At 33.4% G+C, this 26977-nt stretch overlaps 1 protein-coding gene across 4 annotated transcripts in view; it reads right to left on the bottom strand.

Annotated features, from left to right (window-relative positions):
- NECAB1 (N-terminal EF-hand calcium binding protein 1) overlaps window positions 1-26977 on the bottom strand; it is a 320695-nt gene that overhangs the window by 142299 nt on the left and 151419 nt on the right. For all 4 annotated transcript variants that reach the window (XR_007949416.1, XM_051970820.1, XM_051970819.1 and 1 more), the window contains one exon: window positions 23617-23725. Coding sequence is in view for 3 of the 4 variants with exons in the window: in XM_051970820.1 (XP_051826780.1) it covers window positions 23617-23725 (109 nt within the window). In the remaining variant the exon portion in view is untranslated. The remainder of the gene's footprint in view (window positions 1-23616; window positions 23726-26977) is intronic.

The following is a 26977-nucleotide window of genomic DNA, read 5'->3' as shown; positions in this document are numbered from 1 at the left end:
ACAAGACCTTTCATGTCTAGGTATTTTCGCTGATAGTTCCCCATGCCTAGCATGTTCTTCTTCCTCTGCTAATTAGAGTATAAGTTTTATTCAACTCCTTGGCTTCTCTTAAATCCCAACTAAAATTTCACCTTCTACTTTCGCCTTCCCCTACTCTACTTAATTTCTGATCTTTCCTTCTGTTAATTATTTCCTATTTATCTCATATATAGGTTTTAAAATAGTTTTTTGCATATATTTGTTTATAAACTCTTTGAGGGCAAAAAGGGATTGTTGTTTGACTCTCTACAAGTATTTCCAGTATTTAGCATAGTGTCTGGAACATAGTAGGTGCTTAATAAATGCATAGACATGTATATTTGTGTATGTGTGTGTGTGTGTGTGTGTGTGTACATACACATATATATTCACTACAAATTTATGTTACTTAATCCTAACAAAGCTATCACTGTGGCTAGGCAGTCCTTGTAGAGTTCTCTAATTAATTCCCACTTATTTGTAGGCTTTCTAAACCTTTTCATTCTCCGTCAAGCTCTCCCTTAACTTGTCTTATAATTCACTATGGACACATATACACACACATACACACACCAGTTGTAAGGGCTGTTCATATAGTTGCATGTAACATTTTGGGGGAGGCAATTGGGATAAAATGACTTGTCCATAGTCACACAACTAAGTGTGTGAGGTCAGGTTAAAACTCAAGTCCTCTTTACTCTAGTTCTGCTGAGCTATCACTGTGCAACCTAGCTGCCCCTAATATTTTTTCATGCATTTGATTTTTTTTGTTATAGGTTGTTGCATCAAATTCTTTTGAGCAGTTGAAAATCTCATTTAGGAATCCTTGTATATTTTTAGGTCTCCCATAAAGAGACCTTCTCTTTGTTTTATTCTTCATTTGAAAGCAATAATCAGAGAACCATCAAGCAAAATCATTGCTGTTGCAGGGTCTATCACAAAACCTTTGTTGAGGGAGAGCCTTCAAGTTTCCATTTTGCTTCTCAAATTCAAGTGTTTTTTTTTTATAGTCAGAAAATTGTAAAGGCAGGAGGAAATTGTGTTCCCTGTAACTTATAGCTAACTGTGATTATGTTACATATAAAGTGTACATATATTATTATGTGATCTGCTGTAGAATATTGTTTGTTGAAATTCTTCCTATTTATTTCTTTTCTTTTTTTTTCCCAGTCAAGGATACTTTTAACCTTTAATTGTTCTTTGTTCTCACTGTGACTTTCAATCCCTTAACTCGTCAGTTCTTTCCCAGAAGATTACACCTGAACTGACTTTACTCTCCTTTCTCCATCTTGATCATCCTTTGGTGAATCACTTCAACTCTACATTGTCCTTTTTTCTTGATTCTTTTGTTTCCTTTCACTATTACCAATCATGTCTCTCCAATCATCCCCCTTGGATTACTTCCATCATTTGCTGCTTTTATTCCTTCTTGCACAATGTCGAACAAAGTATCAATAGATAGGTGAACAATTTGTGAATAAAGAAGAGATGGAGAGCAAAGTTAAAATGGATAATTTGATTACATTAAACTAAAAAGGTTTTGTACAAATAAAACAAATGTAGCAAGGATTAGAAGGAAAGCAGAAAATTAGGGGAGGATTTTTATAGACAGTCTATCAAAGGTCTCATATCTGAAATATGTAAAGAACTTTGTCTAATCTATAGGAATACAAGTCATTTCCCAATTGATGAATAGTCAGGGGATATGAACAAGAAGTTTTCAGATGAAGAAATAAAACAATTTATGTCATGTGAAAGAATGCTCTAGATCATTTGATTGGAGCAATGCAAATGGAAACAACCTTGAGATACCATTTTAGACTTACCAGATTAGCTAAAATCATGGAAGGGCAGGGTAACAAATTTTGGAGGTTTTCTACATGTTGAAAAATTGGGACACTAGTTCATTGTTGAGGAAAATGGAAGAAAAAAAGAGGATTACAAGATAATTTTATTTTATATTTGAAAGGAATAGCAAGTTATGCATAGTAGATTTGCAATTTCATGTGCAATTATCTTTTTTATTGTACTATGTTATGGAAATTAAAAATAAAAGAAACTATACTGAATTTGATCCACTACAGATTTGTGGTATTTAATCTCAACTGGACTTCCTTTGTGGCTGGGTAATCCTTGTACATCTCCCTAATTAATTCACTATCTCATTTAGCACAGAAGCTTGCTAAATCTTTTCATCCCTCCTCACGCCTTCCACAGTTCTCCTTTCCCCTATTCTCTCAATTGAGAAACTGGCCTTATTTCACTGAAAAAAAAAAAATTGAGACCATTCTCAGAGAGTTCTCTCTTTTTCCTTGCTCCTCATCTCACATAACTCATTTACTTTCTGCTACTATCCCCTCTTTCATCCAGGTTACACATGAAAAAGTAGCCCCTTCTCCTTGCCAAAGCAACCTTCCATGCATATATAAGTAATCCTATTTCATTCTGCCATTGGCAAAAGCTTTCTCCCTAAATCATCCTACTTTCACTTATCTTCAGTCTTGCTTTGTCTAATTTGTTTACAAACATACCCACGTGTCTCTTATCTTTAAAGGATCCTCACTTGGTCCATTCATTCTTAATAGGCAGCTCTTCTCTTTTTTTGTGGCTAAGGTCTTCAAGATGGTATCTAAAATAGTTGCTTCTACTTCCTTTCCTTCATTTTTAGCACTTTTCAATCTGTCTTTGATCACATCCATCATTAAACAAAAACTACACTCTTCAAAGTTACCAATGATCTCTTAGTGGACAATTTTTTTTTTTCTTAATCATTACCCTTCTCGACTTCTATGTCATTGACACTCTTAGTATCCCCTCTTTTTGACACTCAATTCACTCTATTGTCTCTCTATTGTCTCTTCTTTTCTGATTTTCTTCCTTCTTTCCTTCTCAGATTTCTTTGATGAATCTTCATCCAGGTCACATTCACTAATCATGAATATCCCTTTCATTCTATACTATTTTCCTTGGTAATTTCATCAGTCCTGTAGTATCAATTCTCACCTCTCCATGGATCATTCTCAAATCTACTTCAAACCCAATCCTAACTTTTCTTCTGACCTGCAGTCTGACATCTCCAGTTGCCTACTGGAATCTCAAACTGGATATTCCATAGACATCTTCAATTTAACATATCCAAATCTGAACTCATTATCTTTTCTATAAACTCTCTAAATGTTTAAGTCTATTCCTCATTCTCTCTCACTCCCCATATTCAAACTATAGTCAAAGCCTGTGGATTTTGCATTTATAAAATCTCTTGTTTACATTCCCTTCTCTCTTCTAACACTACTATCATCTAGTGCAGATGGTCATCACCACAACCTAGAGTATTACAATAGCCTGTTGGTTCTTGTCACAAGTTTCTCCCCAGTTCCCATTGTCTCTCCACTCAGCTATCAAATTTATCTTCCTAAAGTGTAAACCTAACCATGTCACCTCCTTATTGAATAAACTCCAAAGCCTTCCTATCATTTTCAAGATCAAATATAAAAAATCTATTGTTTGGTATTCAAAGCCTTTCATAACCTCATTCTTTCTTATTTTTTAGCCTTCTTGAAACTTGATTCCCTCTTACTCCTACTAGATACAAAGTCTTTGAACAAATAACACTGGCCTCTTGCTTTTCTCTGAATAAGACACTCCATTTTTCCTAGTCCAGGAGTTTATTTTGTTTTTTAACTGGCTGTCCCCTATGTCTGGAATACTTTTTCTTCTCATAGTCCTTCAGCTTCTCTCTGGCTTCTTTTAAGTTCCATCTCCTACAAAAATTTTTCCTAAATCTTCTTACTCTTAATGTTTTCCTTCTGAGGTCATCTCAAATTTATTTTGTTTATATTGTCTTGTCTTTTTTTTTTCCATGTTGTCTCTCCAATTACCACTATAAGCTCCTTGAGGGCAAGGACTGTCTTTTGAAATTCTTTATGTTGCTGTTCTTTAGTCATTAATACCCCCGTTTTACAAATGAAGAAATTAAGGCAGGCAAAGGTTAAATGACCTGTGTAGTATTACTTAGCTGATGTGAGATTGGATTTAGACTTAGATCTTTTTTATTCCAAATATACTATATCCAAACTCTGGGAATTTTACTACCTGTTCCCCATCCCTGAAATACTCTTCTTCCTCATCTTCACTTCACCAGTATTTAAATTAGTACCTAGAAAATAGTAGGCATTTAAAAATTTTAATAAAAGTTTGGTACCACCAAGCTTCCCTTCTCTCTTTAAAAGGTTAGATATCTGAACTATTGAACTTGGAATAACTCTTCAAGTCTGCATTTCCCAATAAAACTCTCTTCTTTGCTAGGTCAGATTCGGGGATAATATCACCTAGTGTTTCCTGCTTTCTTCATATAGGAGGTTGGGATTTGGGAACATTGTCCATGAAATCCCCCTTGGAGATATTTTTGATATTTCATCATTGTACCAACTACTTCCATATCTTGACTTGAGTATGTCTACTCTAAGACTTTTTTTTAGGCAGAGTGGGTGAGCAAATGTAACTCTCTCTCTCTTTTTTTTTTTTTTTTCTTTTTTTGCCCCAGGGAAGCCATTAATGTCAATTGGAAAAGGGAGAAATAGACTCCTTCCCTATTCATGCTCCAGCATTTGATGGGCAAGACATTGGGAAAAATACAAGCAAAAAAGCAAGAGAAAAAAGTCTTTTAAATCATCTGCCAGCACTCTTTCATAGGCTGAAAAAAGGGATGATTCCTCTGACAAGAATCTACTTTCAGTCAAAGCCAACTGAATTGCATTGTGACAAACTCCAATCATTGGAAACCAATTAGAATTTGTCTTTGCTCTTTTAACCATAAACCAAAGAGCATGTACATACTCTTTAGGGAGAGATCTTTATCAGGATTTTATAGAAAGATCTCATTATATTCTAAGTTCATCAAATTAAACTTATAACTCTGTAAACTCCCTTGTACTCCTAGTATTAGTATTAAATACTAAATGTAAGTATTTAAAATGAAAGATGGACAATCCTACCAATTTATCCTCTCGTGTGTCGATAACTGATGAGATAAATTGCTGCTGTTCGTTCTGATAACATTGCCCCCTCCCCAAACCCGCAGAGGTAAGAATGAATGACAGCCACAAACCACAGAAACAACTGGAGACATATGCTGAGTGCTCCAAAGAACTCCATCTTCCTAACTCCTGTCATCTTCTATTTTCCACATATTTCTCAATCTGTGTCAATCAATGAATCTGTTCTTTATATTGGTTTATACTCACAAATACAATTGGGCTACACTTCTTTTTACTTGTCAGATAAGAATGATTTCTTTTCATTATCCCTTCCAGAATATAATATTAGCTCCACTTAATAGATGGGAGAGAAAGGGAAGCAGTGGGAAGTTACCTTGGTCAGGGCCACATGGTTAACAAATTACATAACTGAGAACAGCTGGATTTCAGTATAATGTTGAGAGCATTTTACCTCCTTTGTACACTGCATCAGGTCAAGAGAAACTTAAATTGTAGAAAGCTTCCATAGATCCCACTATATAAACTATAACAATTAAAGATAACTTCCCTATGACACAAACAAGATATGACATTTAATACGTTTAGATTAACTACTTAATAATAAATTAAGATTTTAGGTTAAAGAATCATAAGTTAAGAGCTGGAAGGGACCTCAGAAGTCATCTAATCTAAGATGACACAGGGAGCAAGTACTAGAAATACAATTTTAAGTCAAGTTCTCTAATTCTAAATCAAGTTCTTTTCATTGTTATAAAATGCTTCCCTGTCTTCTGACTAGTGACTAGAAATTTCTCTTGACACATATGTGTGCTAAGTAAAAATAATAACTATAGATCAAAGCTTGTTGAGTTTAACAATTTCCCAAAGGATAGATTTATACACACAATGTCGTGGGTCTGAATGTGGTTACATGTAAGATGAGATGGACTCTAGGGTCCTTTTTAACTTTGAGATTCTATAATTTCTACCCAGGAAATCTAATTTTTTTTTGTATTTCTTTTTTTTTTAATAGCTTTTTATTTACAAGTTATATGCATGGGCAATTTTACAGCATTGACAATTGCCAAACCTTTTGTTCCAATTTTTCCCCTCTTTCCCCCCACCCCTTCCCCCAGGTGGCAGCTTGACCAAAACATATTAAATATGTTAAAGTATAAATTAAATACAAAATAACTATACATGTCCAAACAGTTATTTTGCTGTACAAAAAGAATCGGACTCTGAAATAGTAGACAATTAGCCTGTGAAAGAAGTCAAAAATGCAGGTGGACAAAAATAGAAGGATTGGGAATTCTATGTAGTGGTTCATAGTCATCTCCCAGCATTCTTTTGATGGGTGTAACTGATTCAATTAATTACTGCTCTATTGGAATTGATTTGGTTCATCTCATTGTTGAAGATGGCCATGTCCATCAGAATTGATCATCATATAGTATTGTTGAAGTATATAATGACCTCCTGGTCCTGCTCATTTCACTCCGGGCCTTTCTGAAATCATCCTGTTGGTCATTTCTTACTGAACAATAATATTCCATAATATTCATATACCACAATTTATTCAGCCATTCTCCAATTGATGGGCATCCACTCAGTTTCCAGTTTCTGGGGAAATCTAATTTTTAATGTCTCAGTTTCTGAAGGCAATGTGACATGAGAACACATAGCCCTAGAAAGTATTTCCCAACTTGAAGACTCATCAATAGAAGATAGATTACCAACTGATGATTTAATTTAACTACAGAAAATCATGAAGGACAATGCTCACAAACTCAAATAGAAACAATGACCACTAAACTACATTTAATGATCCTTGCTGGCTACGTGTGGACTTATAGAACTACATATTAACATTAGTAATGTTCTTTTGTATTTTATTAAATGTTTTCAATTACAATTTGATCTAGTTTGGTCTGTACTTGAGCCTTAATATGGCCCACTTGTCATGTATTTGACATCTTTGTTATAGGCAATTTATTAAAGAGTGCAGGAGAAATGATAATCTATATCAGTAGAGGAAGTAATCACAGAAGAAACCTTCAAAGTATCTATCAATTTATCTATCACAATTTACATATATATATATAAAATATATCCACAGATATAAAAACACATATACATATATACATATACAGACAAATATCCCTGATATCCATATAGGGCCATATACTTATATGTATATTTATTATATATATATATGTGTAATCTAATATATCTATATATCAAATATATAGCTGTTTTGAGTATATTATATGTGTACTATATAAAATGTCAAATTCAGTAATAGTTTTAAGTTTTTAGTAGCTTAAAATTTAGTAATAAAGTTAAATTTAGTAGCATTAATACTTTTGGAATGCTAGTATGTATGTGTAATATTTGCATATGTATATTTATTTATATACACACATATACATATATTTATGTGTGTTTGTATATATAATATGTAGAGAACCAACAAATATAGAATGAGTGTTAAATGACTAACTCCTGAAATGCTATAAGTTGAACTAGAAAAACTGCCATCAGTACTGACAATTATTCTGAATTGCTACTTAAGAGATGACTCAGAGCAAAAAGTCCTTGTGCCTATTTTGAGTTTAGGAACACTTTATCTGTTCACTAATGACAACCTGACAGCAGGGAATATAGGTAGATAGTGAGGACATTTATTATGCAGCATTCAGACCATTATGAATCACTGTCCTCAAGCTAAAACAGATTAAAAGCAAGATTCCACTGAACCATTTTCTTCTGAAGACACTTATAGCCATTAGTGAATCAATCAAGAGCAAAATTTATACAGTCCAGCTATTATTACATGAATAAGTCACATTTGCATGGAACTTTCAGTGCATGAAAGAACTTGTCTCACAACAATCCTGTGAGGTCTGTGGTATCAGGATAATTATTGCCATTTCACAGAGGATAAAATTGAAGCTCTTAGTGGTTAATTATTTTGCTGATATTCCCATCAGCAATTAGTATCTAAGGTAGGATTCGAATACAAATCTTTTGCCTTCAATTCTAGTAATCTTTTTGCCACAAGCACTACTTTTCTTTTTTTCTTTTTCTTTTCTTTTTTTTTTTTTTTTTTTTTTTTTGCAATTATAGCTTATCCTCAAATTAAAACATATTCTGTTCAGGGATTTTTGTTAGAATGGAGAATGGATACAATTATCTAAATGTGAGAAAAAATGTCCTTTCACCAATGTAGGGTACAAAGCTACTATACACATACAAACTAAGAGAGAGAGAGAGAGAGACAGAGACAGAGACACAGAGACAGAGACACAGAGAGACAGAAAAAGAGAGAGAAGATCATTTGCTTTTGAAAATATTTTACTTAAAACTAAAACATAAATTCATTTTTTCAAACTCAGGTTTCTTCTGGAGAATACATCAGAGGCCGCCAAGCCTAACTCATACTTACATAAGAATACTTTCTATTATATAAGATAAATGACTTCCAATGAGGATAAATACACTATATTTCAGGATACTCCATTCCCTTTTTTGGAGGGGAGTAGGGTGGAGTGGGAAGAAGTTCTAACTGAAATAGAGAATAAATTTTGCCTCTATACAACATCAGCTGATTGCTCCTGGTTCTCTACTCTCTGGGTGTAAGTAGAAAAAGTCAAATTGTCCTTTGAGAGGGGACTGTTCCTCTTGAATTAAATTATTCTATTCAATCTATAAATTCACCAATTTGAGAGTTTCCTCTAATAATATAGATCTCAAAGCTTTCTATGAGGTGCTTGTCTATATTGTTTTAAAAGGTCTCCTCGGGCAGTTCACTAAAGATGCTGGATACCTTCCTAATTTTCTTCTGACATTGGAAGCTTACGAGTGGAGAACTCTTACTGTCTACTTGTCATTCCTTGATTTTGCCACATGATTTGCCCATCTTTTTCCCCTACAAATCAATCAATCATTAATCAATCAATAAAATTCATTAATCATGTAGTGTGTGGCAGGCACTGTGCTAAGCATTGGGGATACAAAAGATTAGAAAAAGACAGTAAAGGGACTCACAATCTAATAGAGGATCTCACAATCATACATTTCCTTGATAACATTCTATATTCCTTTTATTCAGAGTTCCCCATTTCCCATTAGCTACTCTGCTTTTTGATTTTTCTGAGTCTTACTTTCCCAGAAAACTATCCTTGAGAATTCTCATAATTCTGCAATTTTGAGTCTGCCTAGTACTCACATCTTATCATCTTGAGAAACTGAAAAATTGAAAAATCCCCAAACTTTCCACAAAAGATCCATCTTTTCAGTGCTAACATTTTACTTGTGTTGCTATATGGAAACAAAATGTGGAAGACCTTTAGATTTTCTATATGACACTTTTTAAATCAACTTGCTGCCTCCCTGTACTATCTGTCTCAGGTACGCATTCTGTTGGACAGATACTGTAATATTCATCCAAATGCAAGTTGAAATCTGAGTAATAGATATTCTTCTAATATCCACTTGTGGGACCTCTCTGGATGGCCCCACCAAATTCCTTTAAATGACTACATAACTCTATTAGAAGTTCTACAGTATTCTGGGGTTTGATGTTATCAACACAAAGTGATACACAAATAAGAGTGTCCTTTGACCACTTTCAAGTATGTGAAAGTTCTTCCTAAGATATGGTAGCCAGAATTGAATGCAATATATATTATTACTACATTGCAAAAAAGAAAGAAAAGTAATACAATGACAAAGTAGATGAAATAATTATTATGATTATGCCACCTAAACCCAAGTCAAAGAAGAGATTTATTTTATTTTATTTTTTTGAGAAGTGAGAAACTGAGTATAAAACATTGTATATAATGCTGGATATAGCTGAACATGATGTTTATTTTTGCTGAACTTCCCTGCCCCTCCCCCTTTTCTCATTTTTTATTACAAAAATTGGCTCTCTGGGCAAGGAAAGGTGAATGATTGTATTTGGAAATGAAACATCTTGGTGGTGGAAGAAAACACATAAAAAAAGCAAAAAAGGCAGAGGGGTGGGGAGAAGAAAGCACCCAACTAAAGACATGGTGGGAAAAGAAATATGAGGACTTGAGAAAGCATCCTGAATAGTAAAGAAAAAATGAGTAGGTAAAGGTCAAGATAATAAGTAAATGAAATAGTGACTTTGGGAATGAAGCTTAGAGCCAATAAGTTCTAGGAAATAACAAAATAACTATGGAATTAGAAGGTCAGATTTCTAATCCTAATATTACCTGTATGGCCTTGGGCAAATCTCAACCTCCCAGGATCTTAGTTTTAACTATGTATAAATTGAGAGGATTGGATTATACCACCTCTTTAATTCATTATATTTCTTAGATCTATGAATATCCTATAATCCATCCAATTAAAATTGGTGTCAAGGATCTTGGACAACTCAGTGGAAGAGTTATTTTGTCAGAAATTTCTTCCCATCTTTAGGTTTTCATTCTTTTTTTTTTTTTTTTTAACTGAGCCAATTGGGGTTAAGTGACTTGCCCAGGGTAACACAGCTAAGAATTGTTCAGATTTGAACTCAGGTCCTCCTGACTTCAGGGAAGGTTTTTATTCTCTAACAACTTTAATAACAGTGGAAAACACTTCTGAAGGACAAGCAGATAACCCTAGTTCAAGAGCCACCAGATCTAATTTCAGTTTAGCCCCTGCCCATCCAAAGAGAAAAGGATACTGAGGGAACTCATCTTTTTCATCACCACTATTAACTACTGTGGGTCAGACTATTTATAGGTGGATGGACAAAGGAGCCTTAGAAGTGGCAGACTGCTACTACTTCTAGCTCATCCCTCATAGTCACTATCTGTGGAAGCAACTCCAATGGAGAGAGAGTCAGTCATTCTTATCATCTCCCAACCAGCTACCATAAAGAAGGTACTCAAACTAACATAGCTGAGGCAGCAGTATACTTTATCCCGGAAGCAACATGTGTCAATCAATCACCTTGACTACTATCTCTCCTCAGATCCTGATGGAAATATCCTAAAAACCTAAATCTTAGACTCTTAAGAATGAAAATGTTTTTAACTCAATGCCTTCCGCCATCACAATAAGAAGTAATCTATGTGGAGATGCAGCTCTGGTAACTGCTTTTGTAGGTGCTATAGTCACAGTTAGGGAAGAGCCAGAAAAGAAAGTTCTTCTCACCAAAGACCTTTGCATTCTCAAATGGTTTAACATCAGAAATTGATATTTGTGACATTATAGAAGAGGCCTTAATATATATTTTGCTTCTGCATCTTAAGAAATCATGGGATTTTTTCATCTACTATGCAACTAATACCTTTCATCAGTGTTGTCTCTTCTATTAGAATGTGAGCTGCTTGAGATCAGGAACAGTATTACTTTTGTTGTACTTAACAGAGTACTTTGCACCTTGTAAGTGTTTAAGTGCTTCATTCATTTGTTCAGTTTAGCAATATAGAAATCCGGAAAAGCTTTTGGAGTATGCAATGTAACAGTTTCAGCATCTGGATCTCTCTTTGTATTAAATTATCCCATTCCACCAGGAAAAAACTTTGCCTCCCTCTAGTCTGACAAATTGTAATTGGTTGCTGTAGTTGGTTCACCTTTGAACCTTCATCTGTGTTTTGATTTCTACCTGGTGTGCACCTATGGAATCCATGCTTGTTTGAACCCTTAAGGGATTTTAGATAACTTAACCAGGTTAGCTAAGGTCTTCATGAAGACCAAAATTATCCCTGCGAAGGTAGAGAAAATGGGTCGTAGTTTTTTTCATCTTTAGTTATATCACTTATGAAAGAGAGGTTCTTCTCTCTACTATTTTTTGCCAATCACAAGGGACAGTTTAAGCCCCAGTAATATCTCAACTTGTTCAGCTTTATTTCAGGAGTACCTGAGATGGAGGTCTGATCAAGGAAAGGCACTATTACAACTATGAGAATTTCAGAAAAGAATTAACCCTCTGCTTCTGCTGCAATGTCTAGTCACACATATGTTCAAAGCAGGGAAAGATCTAACTTTCTGAACTTTGATCTTTCAATGGTTTCTTCTTACTTCCAAATATGGCAATGTGGTGATAGCAGAAAAAATAGCGGCTGTTGAGCTTGAAGGCAGAATCACAGCATTTCAAGGCTGAAATAAATCTTGGCAGACATTTAATCCTATTGGAGAAATAATCCCCATTATAACACACCCTCTAAGTGGCCATCTTGGGCAATCATGAACTTTTTGAAGACAGAAAGAATAATAATAATAAATTTATAAAGAGCCTATAATATACCAGTTACTTTGCCAAGTCTTTTACAAATATTATTTTATTTGATCCTCACAATTAATTCAGGTCTTTCTGATCCCAGGTCCAGTGTTCTATCCTTTGTGTTTCCTAATAATGTGTAGTAAAAGGGCATGATTGTGTTATATCAACACAGATAAAGGGAGTGCCTACATAGAGGAGGTTATAAGCATATTGACATGCAGGTATAGAAATATTGTTTAAAAGTGTTGTGCCCTTTTGCCCTGATAGAGTGGCTAAATCTTTCTAAAATACTGGTAGCTACATGGCAAAATGGATAGAACATTAGCCCTGGAGTCAAGAAATCTTGAGTTCAAATACGGGCCTGAGAAACTTGGTAATTGTGTGACTTTGAACCAGTCACTCAACACCAACTGCCACAAAAATAAATAAAATACTTACTTCCTGGAGCTCTCTTAAGTTCTAAAAAATATGGTCAGTTATTTCTAACTCTGTGCTGAAAATATGTTGAATGAATACTGTTCTAAACTGGAGCATTCTCAGCCCGAGTCTTCTTTGTGTATAGAGACCTGTGTATTTCAAATGAAGCACATTTATAGAACTGTTTGGGGACCTGGGGAAGGATGAGTTATTTATTCATTCATTAGATCCAGCTTACCCACAAACATATAGGAGCTAGGTGGCACAGGAGATAAAATATCAGGCTTGCAATCAAGAAAACTCTTCCTGAATTAAAATCCAGGCTCAAACACTTCCTAGCTATGTGATCCTAGACAAGTTACTTAATCCCATTTGCCTCAGTTTCTTCCTCTGTAAAATGAGTTGGAGAATAAAAAATCTTTGCCAAGAATATCCCAAATGAGTTCCCAAAGAGCCAGACATGACTCAATAATAACCGAAATGATAAACATAAACATGGTTCTAGTACTAAGACAATAAAGTTTTCTGAATAGAATTCATTTTCTTAGTTGAAATCAAACAAATACTTAGAAATAAAGTGGGAACTGAAGTGAAAAAAAATGACTAAAAACTAAATTGTGGTTAAAAGCCATTACTTTCATGTAGCAAATCTAATTTATCCTCTGCTAAAACATTTGCAGTTGTACAGATACAAAGTCAAAATTTTTCTCAACTTAAAAGCTGATAGATTTTTAAAAAATAGCAAAACTCCTGGAGACTCATAAGTTATAAAGTATTTTTATCTGCATTCTCCAAGTATTGACTTTGTTAACTTTGACATTTACAGTCATCCTAATTACACAATAATTTACAGACAAAATGTGTTACCTTGCTGTGCTAATGATATTTTCTTCTCACGAGAAAGTGAGATGTTTTTAAGAATCCTCTTCACAAATCAAAAGGAGAAAAATGATTAAGTAGGATATGCTCTCAATTAGCTTTTTCTTTCTTTGAAAAATGTTTTCTAAGCTTTCCATTTTTTCTGAAAGTAAGATGTTAACACTTCTCAAGGATAGCAACATATGAATAATTCCATCAGAGGGAGCTTTCCTTTCATATGGCATTGATTTTCAAATGGACTTATTTGCTTTTTACAAGATGTCAAAGACAACTGATATCTCCAGTAATTAGTTCCTGACTTATATAAAGTCAAGAATTTCAGACATGTTTGATACTTAGTAGTGAAAATTCTTGCTTTCAAATCTGAGTTGGTCTTTGTAAAATATTTGAGGATATTAGGTATAGAATCATGGATTTAGAGCTGGGAAAAAAAACCTAGAGATCATCCAGTCTAACCTTATTTTATAGGGGGAACAACTGAAATATTAAATAACTTTCTATTAATGTTTCATTCTTTTGGATTTATATTGCCGGCACTTAACCACAGTGCTTAGAACATAGTAGATAGGTACTTAATAAATGCCTGTTGATCAATGAATCCTCTATATAAAATCACAAAGATTCTCAATATCAAAGGCAGCATAAAAACTAAAGCTCTCCATCTGCTCATGGTTTCTGCCATATGACCCAGTCTACTTACTGGTATATTTTTATATAGTATGGTATATTTTTATATCATTTGTGGGTGGCAAAATGTCCCAGCACATTTACAACCCACCATACGTCTTTCCATTGCCCTTTGAGTTTCTTATAATATTTTTAATCTTTGGAGATCATGGCTTCTCCTGATTTATAGTTTGGAGGGAACTTATTTTATTCAATATGATTTACTCATTTTATCATTGAGGAAATTGGCTCATAGAATTTAACTGATATGTCTATGACTATTAAGGTAATAAATGGTAGAGCTAGGATTTAAATCCAGCTTCTCTGACTCCAAATCTAGCATTCCTTTTATGACGCTACACTGCCTCTAACAATGAAGTCTTGAAGAATGAACTCCTATAGATAATATTTCCTTGGGTGGAGCATCCTAGAGAGTATCAAAGATTTTCCCAACCAATATACCTTACAGACCCACTCTCTCAGTCATACTATGTGCATATACATGTGTATTAGAGTTTTATACTATTTATATGTGCTAAGATTCAATGGTACCTGGATACGCACACAAATAAACCCACTTGACACAAACAGCTAAAAGGCACTAATGTAGGAGGCAGCATGGCTCAGTGGCTAGAGAGCAAGTTTCAGATAGGATGATCCAAATTCAAGTCCTATCTCTGACCCATGTTGGTTATAGGACTTCTATAGTAAGTTATTTTTATCTCTGAGTGACTCCAAGCAACTTTCTAAAACGTTGAGTTACAGAACTTTTATTGAATTTCATTAATAGATGGAGTTCCCTTACAAATAATAAGTCTAGCCAAAGTAAAGCCAAAATAACAGCATCAATTAAAAAACTTTCCATTCGACACTAACATGTTGCCTGCGGAGTGGTAAGCTGATTCAGTCATTCTGGAGAACAATTTGGAACTAAACTCAAAGGGCAATAAAACTGTGTGGATCCATTGGCCCAGCAATACTACTATTACTAGGTTTGTATCCCAAAAGACCAAAAAGAAAAGGACTTATGCATACAAAAATGTTTGTAGCAGCTCTTTTGTGTGGTGACAAAGAATTGAAACTGAAGGATGCCCATCAATTGAGGAATGATTGAACAAGTTGCAGTGTATGGTTATGATAGAATATTATTGTGTTGTAAGAAACAAAACAAGTCTGGGAATACTTGTATGAATTAATACAAAGGAAAGTGAGCATAATCAGAAGAAATTGTACAGACTAACAGTAATATTGTAACAATGATCCACTGTGAATGACTTAGCTATTTTCAGCAATACACTGGCCCAAAACAATTCTGAAGTTGTTTTTTTTTTTTTTTATGGATATGGATTTCTTTCTTTCTTTTTCTTTTTTTTTTTTAATAACTTTTTATTGACAGAACCCATGCCAGGGTATTTTTTTACAGCATTATCCCTTGCACTCACTTCTGTTCCAATTTTTCCCCTCCCTCTCTTCCTTCCCCCCCCCCACCCCAGGATGGCAAGCAGTCCTATACAAGTTAAATATGTCACAGTGTATCCTAGATACAATATATGTGTGCAGAACTGAACAGTTCTCTTGTTGCACAGGGAGAATTGGATTCAGAAGGTATAAATAACCCAGGAAGAAAAACAAAAATGCAAGCAGTTTATATTCATCTCCCAGTGTTCTTTCTTTGGGTGTAGCTGCTTCTGTCCATCTTTGATATATTGAAACTGAATTAGCTCTCTTTATCAAAGAAATCCATTTCCATCAGAATACATCCTCATACAGTATAGTTGTTGAGGTATATAATGATCTCCTGATTCTGCTCATTTCACTTAGCAGCAGTTCATGTAAGTCTCGCCAGTCCTCTCTGTATTCATCCTGCTGGTCATTTCTTACAGAACAATAATATTCCATAACGTTCATATACCACAATTTATTCAACCATTCTCCAATTTATGGGCATCCATTCATTTTCCAGCTTCTAGCCATTACAAACAGGGCTGCCACAAACATTTTGGTACACACAGGTCCCTTTCCCTTCGTTAGTATCTCTTTGGGGTATAAGCCCAGTAGAAACTCTGAAGGAATTTTGATGAAAAACGCTATCCACTTCCAGAGAGATAACTGATGAACTCTGAATATATGTACTTATTTTCACTTTCTTTATTTTTCTTGCTTTTATTTTGTGTTTCAGATTTTCCTCTCCTTCCTTCCACCCTTCCCCTAGATGGCAAACAATCCAATATATGTTAAACATGTTAAATCCAATATATATGAACATATTTATACAATTCTCTTGCTGCATAAGAGAAATCAGATCAAAAAAAGAAAGTAAATGAGTAAGAAAACAAAATGCAAGCAAACAACAAAAAGAGTAAGAATGCTGTGTTGTGGTCCACACTCAGTTCCCACAGTCTTCTCTCTGGGCGAAGATGGCTCTCTTCAACATATGTTATTGTTCTATAAGAAATGATGAGCAGGCTGATTTCAGAAAAGCCTGGAAAGACTTGCATAAATTGATTCTGTGAAGTGAACAGACCAAGAGAACATTGTAGACAGATATAAGAAGATTATATGATGATTAATTGTGATGGACATGGCTTTTCTCAACAGCACAATAATCAAGGCAGTTCCAAATTTGGGATGATAAATGCCACCTGCATCTAGAGAGAGAACTATGAGCATTGAACATTGTATTTTCACTTTTGTTTGTTTGTTTGTTTGTTTTTTCTTTCTCATGTTTTTTCACCTTTTGGTCTAACTTTTCTTATACAACATGACAAATACAGAAATAAATATGTTTAAAAGAATTGCACATATTTAACTTATGTCAGATTACTTGCTGCCCTGGGGAGGGGGAAGGAAATGGAGAAAGGGAGAAAAAATTGGAACACAAAGTCTTACAAAAATGAACATTGAAAACTATCTTTAAATTTATTTTGGAAAAGTAAAATACTATTTAAAATTTTTAAAAAGAAAATATTTTGTGTGTGATTTCATATGCATAATTAATATCATATTATTTTCCTTCTCAATGGATGGTAAAGGAGCAGGAAGGAGAGAATTCAGGATTCAAAATTTTTTAAATGAATGTTAAATAAGTAAATTTATTTTAAGAAATATAATGGGTAAATGTTAAACTAACTAAATAAAAATACAATGCAGCATTAAAAAAAAAAAAAAAAAAAAAACCTTCCCCTTTCCCTGCTTGATATTGGTTAAAAGTATTGAGGTTCTAAAGGATTGTTACAAACTCAGATATAATTAAAATAATTTTAACAATGAATGCAGTGAGGGAGAAATAATCATCACACATCATGGACTAATATAGTTTTAAGTGTCAACACTCATATTATGCAATATTTGCATCACAAAAGAAGTCTTCTGTTCTGTCCTTATTTTCTAAAGAATATATTCCAGAAAAGTATTTATTAGCTTCTATTCTTTCCAGCGCCTCTGTTATTCCCAGGAGTAGATTTAGACATAAAAGAATATCATTTTTTTCAGATGACAAGAATTTTTAATTTCTCTATTCTTGGAGCTTAACTAATTAATCAAAACATCATTATCTAAGAGTAATGCAGTACATATCTTAACTCATGAAATCCCCTCTCCTAGGATATGCTTAGGATAAGTGTGATATTGATCAAGATTTCCTGCCATCTAGCTTAGACTAGTTTTTCCCCTAAAAATCAAGGAAACTATACCAAGATTTTATTAGTACAGGTGCTAAGACTCATAGTTTTGGTATGGATTGCTGATTACCTAAAGGAATAAATGAGGCCAGCCCATGAGGATTCAGTATCTTTCAAACTTGGTAGATGTTTCATCTTTGTGAAAATCATCTCAGCCCACCCTGCTAAAATAAATTTCTTTTTGGAGTTGAGGAGGAATATTTCTATTTGAGTCAGTATTGTATTCTTTTTTAAAATTAAAACTTTTTATTTTCAAAACATATGCATGGATAATTTTTCAACACTGACCCTTGCAAAACCTTGTGTTCCAATTTTCCCTCTCCTTCTCTCACCCCCTCCTCTATATAGCAAGTAATCCAATATATGTTAAACAAGGTAGAAATATATGTTCAATCCAATATATGCATACATATTTATACAATTATCGTGCTGCACAAGAAAAACCAAAGCAAACAGGGAAAAAATGAGAAAGAAAAGTTCTGAATCATCTCATTGTTGAGGAGAGCCACATCCATCAGAATTGATTATTGTATAATCTTGTTTTTGCTGTATACAATGATCTCTTGGTTCTACTCATTTCACTCAGCATCAGTTCATGTAAGTTTCTCCAGGTCTTTCTGAAATAAAGGTCATTTCTTATAGAACAATAATATTCCATAACATTCACTTACTATAATTTATTCAGCTATTCTCCAAGTGATGAACATCCATTCAATTTCCAGTTTCTTGCTACTACAAAAAGGGCTGCCACAAACATTTTTGCACATGTGGATCCCTTTCCCTCCTTTAAGATCTCTTTGGGATATAACCCCAGTAGAAACACTGCTGGGTCAAAGGGTATGCACAGTTTGATAATTATTTGGGCATAATTTTTGCTCTACAGAATGGTTGAATCAATTCGCAACTCCACCAACAATGTATCAGTGTCCCAGTTTTCCCACATCCCCTCCAACATTCATCATTATCTTTTCCTTTCATCTTAGCCAATCTAAGAGATGGTGGTGGTAGTGGTACCTCAGAATTGTTTTAATTTGTATTTCTCTGATCAGTAGTGATTTAGAGCATCTTTTCATATGACTTGAAATGGTTTTTAACATCTTCATCTGAAAACTGTCTGTTCATATCCTTTGATCAATTGGAGAATGGCTTGATTTTTTATAAATTTGAGTCAGTTCTCTATATATTTTAGAAATAAGGTCTTTATCAGAATCCTTAAAGGTAAAAATGTTTTCCCAGTTTATTGCTTCCCTTCTAATCTTGTCTACATTAGTTTTGCTTGTACAAAAACTTTTTAACTTAATATAATCAAAATTATCTATTTGGTGTTGAATAATAAGTTCCAATTCATCTTTGGTCACAAATTCCTTTCTTCTCCACAGGTCTGAGAGGTAAACTATCCTATGTTCTTCTAATTTGCTTATAATATCATTCTTTATGTCTAAATCATGAACCTATTTTGACCTTATCTGGTGTACAATGTTAAGTGTGGGTCGATGCCTAGTTTCTGCCATACTAGTTTCCAATTTTCCTGGCATTTTTTGTCAAATAGTGAATTCTTTTCCCAAAAGCTGGAGTCTTTGAGTTTGTCAAATACTAGGTTACTATAATCATTGTCTATTTTATCCTGTGAACCTAACCTATTCCACTGATCGACTACTCTATTTCTTAGCCAGTACCAAATGGTTTTGATGATCACTGCTTTATAATATAGTTTTATAATATGTCTTTATAATATTTTCATTTGCTTGTTTTTTTCATTAGTTCCCTTGAAATTCTTGACCTTTTGGTCTTCCAGATGAAATTTATTATTTTTTTCCTACATTTGTAAAGTAATATCTTGGGCATTTGATTGGTATGGCATTATCAATGTTATATCCTTACTGAGTCTCTGACAAATCTCTTTGGGATAATTGCCAAATGATATTCAAATGCTTCAGTTCATGTCAATCTCAAACCAGAGCTACCATAACACCCTGAGAAAGTGGTAGACTGAAATAATACCATAAGTATTACACTTCCCAAGGCTCTTATTTGAGTTCTATCCTTCCTTGAAATTCCAACTCAGGTCTTTTCTCCTCCTTGAAGTCTTTCCCAGCTTTCCCAATTAACAGTAATCTTTTCCCTCTGAATTACTATGGTAGCTGCCATTTTTGTATTTGGACATTTATGATGTCACTTTACATAACTTAACAGTTTTCTGATCATCTTGATGAGTTAAGGGCAGTGAACCTTTGTTTAGGTCTTTGACTGAATTTCATTTATGTGATTGTTTGGCTTGGGTTCTTATGGATTAATACAGGATGAATAGGTAGGTTTGAAATATTATGAGTCACCCCTTTGTGTTAGATCTATAAAAATATCTTCACTGCCAGCTTGTTCTTTTTTTGTCTTCCCCTCCCCCCTTTTCTGAGTTGTGATTACAACTCCCTCAACATGATTACCTACGCAAAATATGGAGTGTTCCAAGAAGTAGAAATCCTAGTTGGACTTAAAGATTAATTTATTCTCATTTTTCCTATAATAAAACCATAATTCACAAAACTGTAAAAGTAAATAAACTTTAATTCCTGGGAGATACCTGCATAGCAGCATATCTCCCAATCCCAAATAACAATCTTATCTACCTATCCACCCAGAACTAAAGATGGTGGCCTCTAAGCCCAAGAGATTGGGAAGTAGGTGGACAATGGAGGAATAATGAGGATTCCAGGCAAGGATATACTAGAATCAGATCCAACCAACTTTCAGAAGTTAACAAATCCTAAAAAAAAAAAAAATTTATTTTATCATTTTGTTGGCTTAATAAAGTGATTGAGAGTTTTATTGATGCAGATTAAATTTAAAGTTTTTAATGCATTCTTTGTTTTCATGAGAATTTTGTTGTTAAACATCTGTCTTCATAGTTCTCTGGTTTTGGGTTACCTAAGTTTCTAGAGTCTAAGCATCTGTACCCAGTCCTGGAGAGACAAGGTAGAGGGAAGTCATAATGGAAAAAATTCCCAACTATATCTCCAAGTAATGGGAGTTCCTGAACCTCAGACAACTAGTAAGAGAAAGGGAATTACTAAGTAGTTTCAGGCTCAGGCTTACCTTCTAAAAATCCTAAATTCAAGAGCCTGAGAGATCTGGTAGAGACAATACTTCTAGAACATCAAAAAGTCTGAAAGGTGGTGGTCTAAGGCCATTTTTACTGACTACAAAACCAGAGGGAACACATAGCTTTTTTTTAAAATTAAAGGAGCTTATTCTTAGGATGAAAATGAATTCATGTAGACAAAGCAAAAAACAATGCAGTAATTACAAAGTAAAACCCTCAAAATCAGAGTGATTTGGGGAAAAGTTACTTGGGTTCATAGACACAGCAGAATGATTCAAACCAAGTTCCATAGCAATCTTCCTATTGAGACCATTGGACAGAAAATCCAGCAAATAGTACATCCATTAAGGGTCTAGAATAAACCCCTCTAAATAAAAGTACTTATTATGGTATGTACATTTCATTTTAAATGCCTTTTAAAAATAGATATTCTTCAATATCTATTTATATTATGATTTTAAAAAATTTTGTTGGTATCTTTTATTTTTACATCAACTATTCCTTCCAGTATATTCCTACCCCCACTCTGAGAGTTGTTCCTTGCAAAACAATATAAAAATGGAAGTCGGGGGGGGAATTTCACAAAACTGAACTATTTGATTTTGCAGCTATTTTGATTTTGCTGATGTTATCCTTTACCTCTATAATGAGAAAGTAATTAGTTTCTTGATTCATCTTATTTCATCTTGTTTCATGTATGTCTTTTCATGCTTTTCTGTATTCATTAATATTTATATTGTAATGGTGATAAGTAAAATAAGATTTGGCAAAAGGCAAATTTTAGATATTACTGTTAAAATATCAATTTTATCTCCTTCCAAAGAAATCCATCCTTTGGACATGACTTCCTCCCCTGCCAAAAAAAGTTCTAAAATCTATCTTTTCTTTTCTTTCTTTCTTTTTTTTTTTTGTTAGAGAAACTTTGAATTTATTTAGAAGGCATGTTATTAAGAATTTTCCAATAATAGTCTCATGATTCTATCATTTCTAATAAGAGAAAAAGATGCTTCCTAGGAACCACCAGCCTCAGGGTTAATTTTCTAGAACCTCCAAGTTTATTTTCTTTCTGTGATGAATCCAAATTATAGGATGGAGGTATATTTCTGGTAGTCTATATAGACACCTAAGAATGAAGCAGAATTCAGTTGAAAAGGAAAAAATATCAACATATATGAGCTACTATGATTCCTTTTAGGGAGCTAAATGGTTTGATGGATAGATGGCTGAACTTAAAGTCAGAAAGATTCCTCTTCCTTAGTTTGAATCTGGCCTCAGAGACTTACTAGTTGTGGTCCTGGGCAAGCATTTTAACCCTCAGTTTACTCATCTGTAAAATGAACTAAAAAAGAAAATGGCAAGCCACTCCACTCACTATCTTTGCCAATAAAACTTCAAAGAGTCATGAGGAGTCTAACATGGCTAAAAAATGACTGAACATGAAGTTTTTTGGTGAGTTTTTGTGGGTCTCACTTTTCTATAGGATTAAAGTTATCCTATACTCAACATACCTTCTTACCTCAAATAGGAGCAAATAGATGCTATTTATTACCCTCATTTTACAGTTAGGACACTGAGACAAACAGATTAAGTGACTTCCCTAAGTCCACACAGCTAATAAGTTTCTGAGGATAGATTTGGACACAGGTCTGGCACTCTACCCATCATACCACCCAAGTAGCAAAACATACACAAGATATTGAGGGATCCAGGAAGTAAGAATGTGGATGGCAATAAAAAAATTAATTTAAAATCATGCCATTTTTATAACAGACTTTCTATATCTGATTGCTGTCCCAAATAATGTAATTGTACTTCAGATAATCAGGTGAGTCAATGTGATATAGAGGGAAATATGTTTGGCTTAATCAGAGATGTGATTCAAATCCTTGCTCTGATGTTTACTATTTGTTTCTTTTCTCATACCTGCAGCTTATCTTGCAGGATTGTTGCTAAGAAAAAGTCTTGCAAATCTAAACATGTTATGTAAGTATTAGTATTATAGAAGGTAAAACTAGACACATATCTATATCATCCATTTTTTCCTATTTTTTCTTAGTTGTTAGCACTATTGGATCATAAATGCTATAGCATAATTTTGGACTCTAGTAAAATAACAGATGCCACAAAAACAAAGTGAAATGGAGGATATAGGCAATTACAGATAATTCAAACAATAATCCAGTGGTTGTTCAATTGAGATTTTTTTTGGTTAAGAATGATAATAAGGATAGAAAGGTCCAAATTGTGCAAATAATTATCTCAGTTTCCTATTTTGTTTTGCTACTGGAAGTTTGATTCATGAAAGTTTTTGAAGGACACAAATTCAAGTCAAAATGAACTAATCTGGTAATGTTCTACTCTCCTCTTGTTAATGAGTAAAAATCTTCAAAAATCTAAGATACTATTTTACATTCTGTAAAGGAGAAATATTCTAAACTATTCCTCAACCAAAGCAAGAAGAGTGCTGGCAGATATCTTTATTTTCTGATTCAAAACAAGGTTTTTAGGATTTCAAGTACTTAAATTATGATTTTTCTCAGTTACATAATTATAGGATTAAAACCAGCTGATTATGGCAAAATCCCTTCTTGTTGGGTATATTCATTTACAAACGCCATTGATAAAAGAGCTCCTTACTTGGTATTGTGTGTGTCAATGGTATGGAAGAGCTTGTGCAGTTCTTCCCCACTCAGAACACCATCTGCAAAATAGGCTTTGAATTCTTCAAAGGACAACTTCCCATCATCTGAAAGACATAAACAAATACAAGCAAATTCAAATCAATGCAACAAACATTCATTAGGTGCCTTACTATACATGAGGCACTGTGCTAGGTGCTGGAAATTTAAAGATGAACAACCACCTGGGACCTGACCTCAGGAAGCTTACAATAAAGAGGAATAGAAAATAGCTATGAATAGTATGAAAAACCTTTTTAAAAACTAGTTAGAACCAGACTTTTAAAAATCAGATTCTTAAATTTCAGGTTTAAAAGTTTCTATTCTAGCTCATAAACAATAGGAATCTACTTAGTTTCTATGACCTTAAACTAAAATGTAGAGTATGTGCATGAATACAATGGCTTCCACTGAGCAATACTCCCAAGTCTCAAGAGTATTATTTAATTCCCTTTATTTTGTATATTTTGATGATATAATGAGAAGCAACATCACTAAGAACATCTGTGACAAGTTTTTATTGTTGGTAAGATAAACATTGGAACTTAGTATAATGTTCTTCTGTTATTTTGGTTTAATTTGGTGATATACTTCCGTGAGACAATTTAGTCCTTCTATGACACATTATATAGAGAAAAGTTTTAAGTAGTGCCTGTCAATAATTATAACAGCTCACATCTAGACAGTGTTTTCCCATTTTTAAAGCATGCAGATGCTTAAATATCCCCATTCTTTCCTGAATGCTTAGGAAAATGGTACTTTAGCATATATATGCTGAAGGGGAGAAGAGGGAAGATTCAGGTTTTTTTTTCTTTATGCCTTTATTTTAAAATTTATTATTTTTAACATTAATTTAGAAAAAAAAACCTTTTGATTTCCAAATTCTCTCCCTTCCTCATCCATTACAAAAGCAAGAAATGTAATATCAATTATACATGGGAATGCAAAACACATTTCCATACTAGCCATGTTGCAAAAAAGTAAGAAAAAGTAGGATAAAAAATTATGCTTCACTCTGCATTCCGACTCCATCAATGCTTTCTCTGAAGTAGATATTATTTTTCATCATAAGTCCTTCAGAATAGCTAAGTCATTTACAATTGATCATCACACAATATTGCTAATGCTACAATTTTCTGACTTTTGTTTTTATTCTTATTGATACTGTCAATTATGCCAATAGTTTTCCTAATATTGAATCAGGCCTGGATTGCTGGTATCAGTTCCATCTGCTATTTGTGTATTATTTTTGTGATAGAGTGCTGTAATCTCATTGTTAGCATTTTATTTAAAATTTTCATCTCAATATTCATTAGGGAAATTAGTCTGTAATTATCTCCCTTTGTTTTGCTCTTCTTGATTTAGGTATCAAAACCATACTTGTATAATAAAAGAAATTTGGTAGGACTCCTTCTTCACCTATTTTTTCAAATTAATTATTGTATTAGAATTAATTATTCTTAAAATGTTAGAAGAATTCACTTGTGAATCCTCTGTTCTTGGGGATTTTTTCTTAGTGAGCTCATCAATGACTTGTTCAATTTCGTTTCTAAAAAAGATAAAATATTTAAATATTCTATTTCCTCTTCTGTTAGGATGGGTAGTTTATATTTTTGTAAATATTCAACCATTTCACTTTATCAGATTTATTTGCATATGATTGGGTAAAAGAGTTCTTAATTACTTGAACTTCATTTTTATCAGTGGTGTATTTCCCCTTTTATTTTTAATATTGATATTTTGTTTTTTCTTTCTTTCAAAAATAAAATTAACTTATTTTAAAATCTATTTTATTGTTTTTTTTTCCCAACAAAAACAGCTTCTGGTTTATTAATTCAATATTTTCCTCAGTTTTAATTGTATTAGTCTCTGCTTTGATTTTTAGGATTTCCAATTTGGTGTTTAATTGGGGATTTAAAATTTGTTCATTTTAAAGTTTTGTTTTTTAATAGCATGCTCAATTTATTAATCTGCTTTTTTTTCTATTTTATTGATGTAAACATTTAGAGATATGAAATTTCCTCTAAGTACACTTTGGCTGCTTCCCATTAATTTTAGTATTTTGTCTCATCATTGTCATTCTCTTATGAAATTATTGATTTTTACCAATTTGTTCCTTGCTATATACAGTCTTTAAGATTAGATTATTTAGTTTGAAATAATTTTTACCCTGTGTTTTCAGATATCTTTACTAAATGTAATTTTTATTGCATTATGGTTTGAAAGGACTTATTTTTTTCTGTTCTGCATTTGGCTGTGAGGTTTTATGCCCTAATGCTTGGTTAAATTTTGTCTTGGTATACAGCTGAAAAAAAATGTATAGTTCTTTTTATTACCAATCAGTTTTCTCCAAAAGTCTAGCACATCTAACTTTTCTAAGATTCTACTTATCACTTTGTATTCTTTCTTATTTAGTTAAGGCTGGATTTGTCTAGGTCTGAGAGAGAAAAGTTGAGGTTCTCCACTAGTATAGTTTTACTTCTTATTTCCTCCTGTAACTCATTTAACTTTTTCATAATAAATATGGATGTTATGCCATTTGGTGCACATATGTTTAGTTTAGATATTATTTCATTGCTTATTATACTTTTTTGTAGCTTTCCTGTTTATCTTTTTTAACTAGGTCTATGTTTGCTTTTGCTTTGTCTAAGGTCATTATTGCTATCCTGCCTTTGTTTACTTTAGCTGAAACATAATAGATTCTCCTCGAAACAACATACAATTGGATTCTAGCTTTTAATCCATTCTGCCATCTTTTATTGTTTTATGGGTGAATTCATTTATTCACATTCACAGTTATGATTACTAACTATTTTCCTTCATCTTATTTTCCCATTTATCCTTCTCTCTGTGTGTGTCTCTTTCTCTGTCTCTCTCTGTCTTTGTCTCTCTCTTTCATCTAAAAGGTTGTCTTGCTTCTGACCACTGTCTTTCTTAATTTGACCTACTTTTGATAAACTATCCTTTTCTTTTTTTTTTTAGCTCTCTTTCCTCCTTCTTTCCATACCTAATTGAGTGGATATGCCATTTGCTCTTTGAGCAAATTCGATGAAAGTGAGGTTCAAACAGTTTTTGCCATCATCACTACCCCCATTTTCATGTCTATTGTAAAAACTTTTGCTGGAGCTCCCTCTTTATGGAATGTTTTGCCTCATTCTTGCTCTCTCTTTTCCCCTCTCCCACTGCATCTTTCTCAACCTTTAATTTATTTTTGAGATCATCCCATCCTAGTCAATTCAAACCTATGCTCTCCTGTGTACATTCTTTCTAAATGCCCTAATAATGACAAAATTCTTAGTCGTTACAAATATCATCTTGAC

This window comes from Antechinus flavipes, chromosome 1 (assembly GCF_016432865.1).
Source record: "Antechinus flavipes isolate AdamAnt ecotype Samford, QLD, Australia chromosome 1, AdamAnt_v2, whole genome shotgun sequence".
NCBI classification, from domain to species: Eukaryota; Metazoa; Chordata; class Mammalia; order Dasyuromorphia; family Dasyuridae; genus Antechinus; species Antechinus flavipes.
This window is presented reverse-complemented; position numbering and strand designations above follow the sequence as displayed.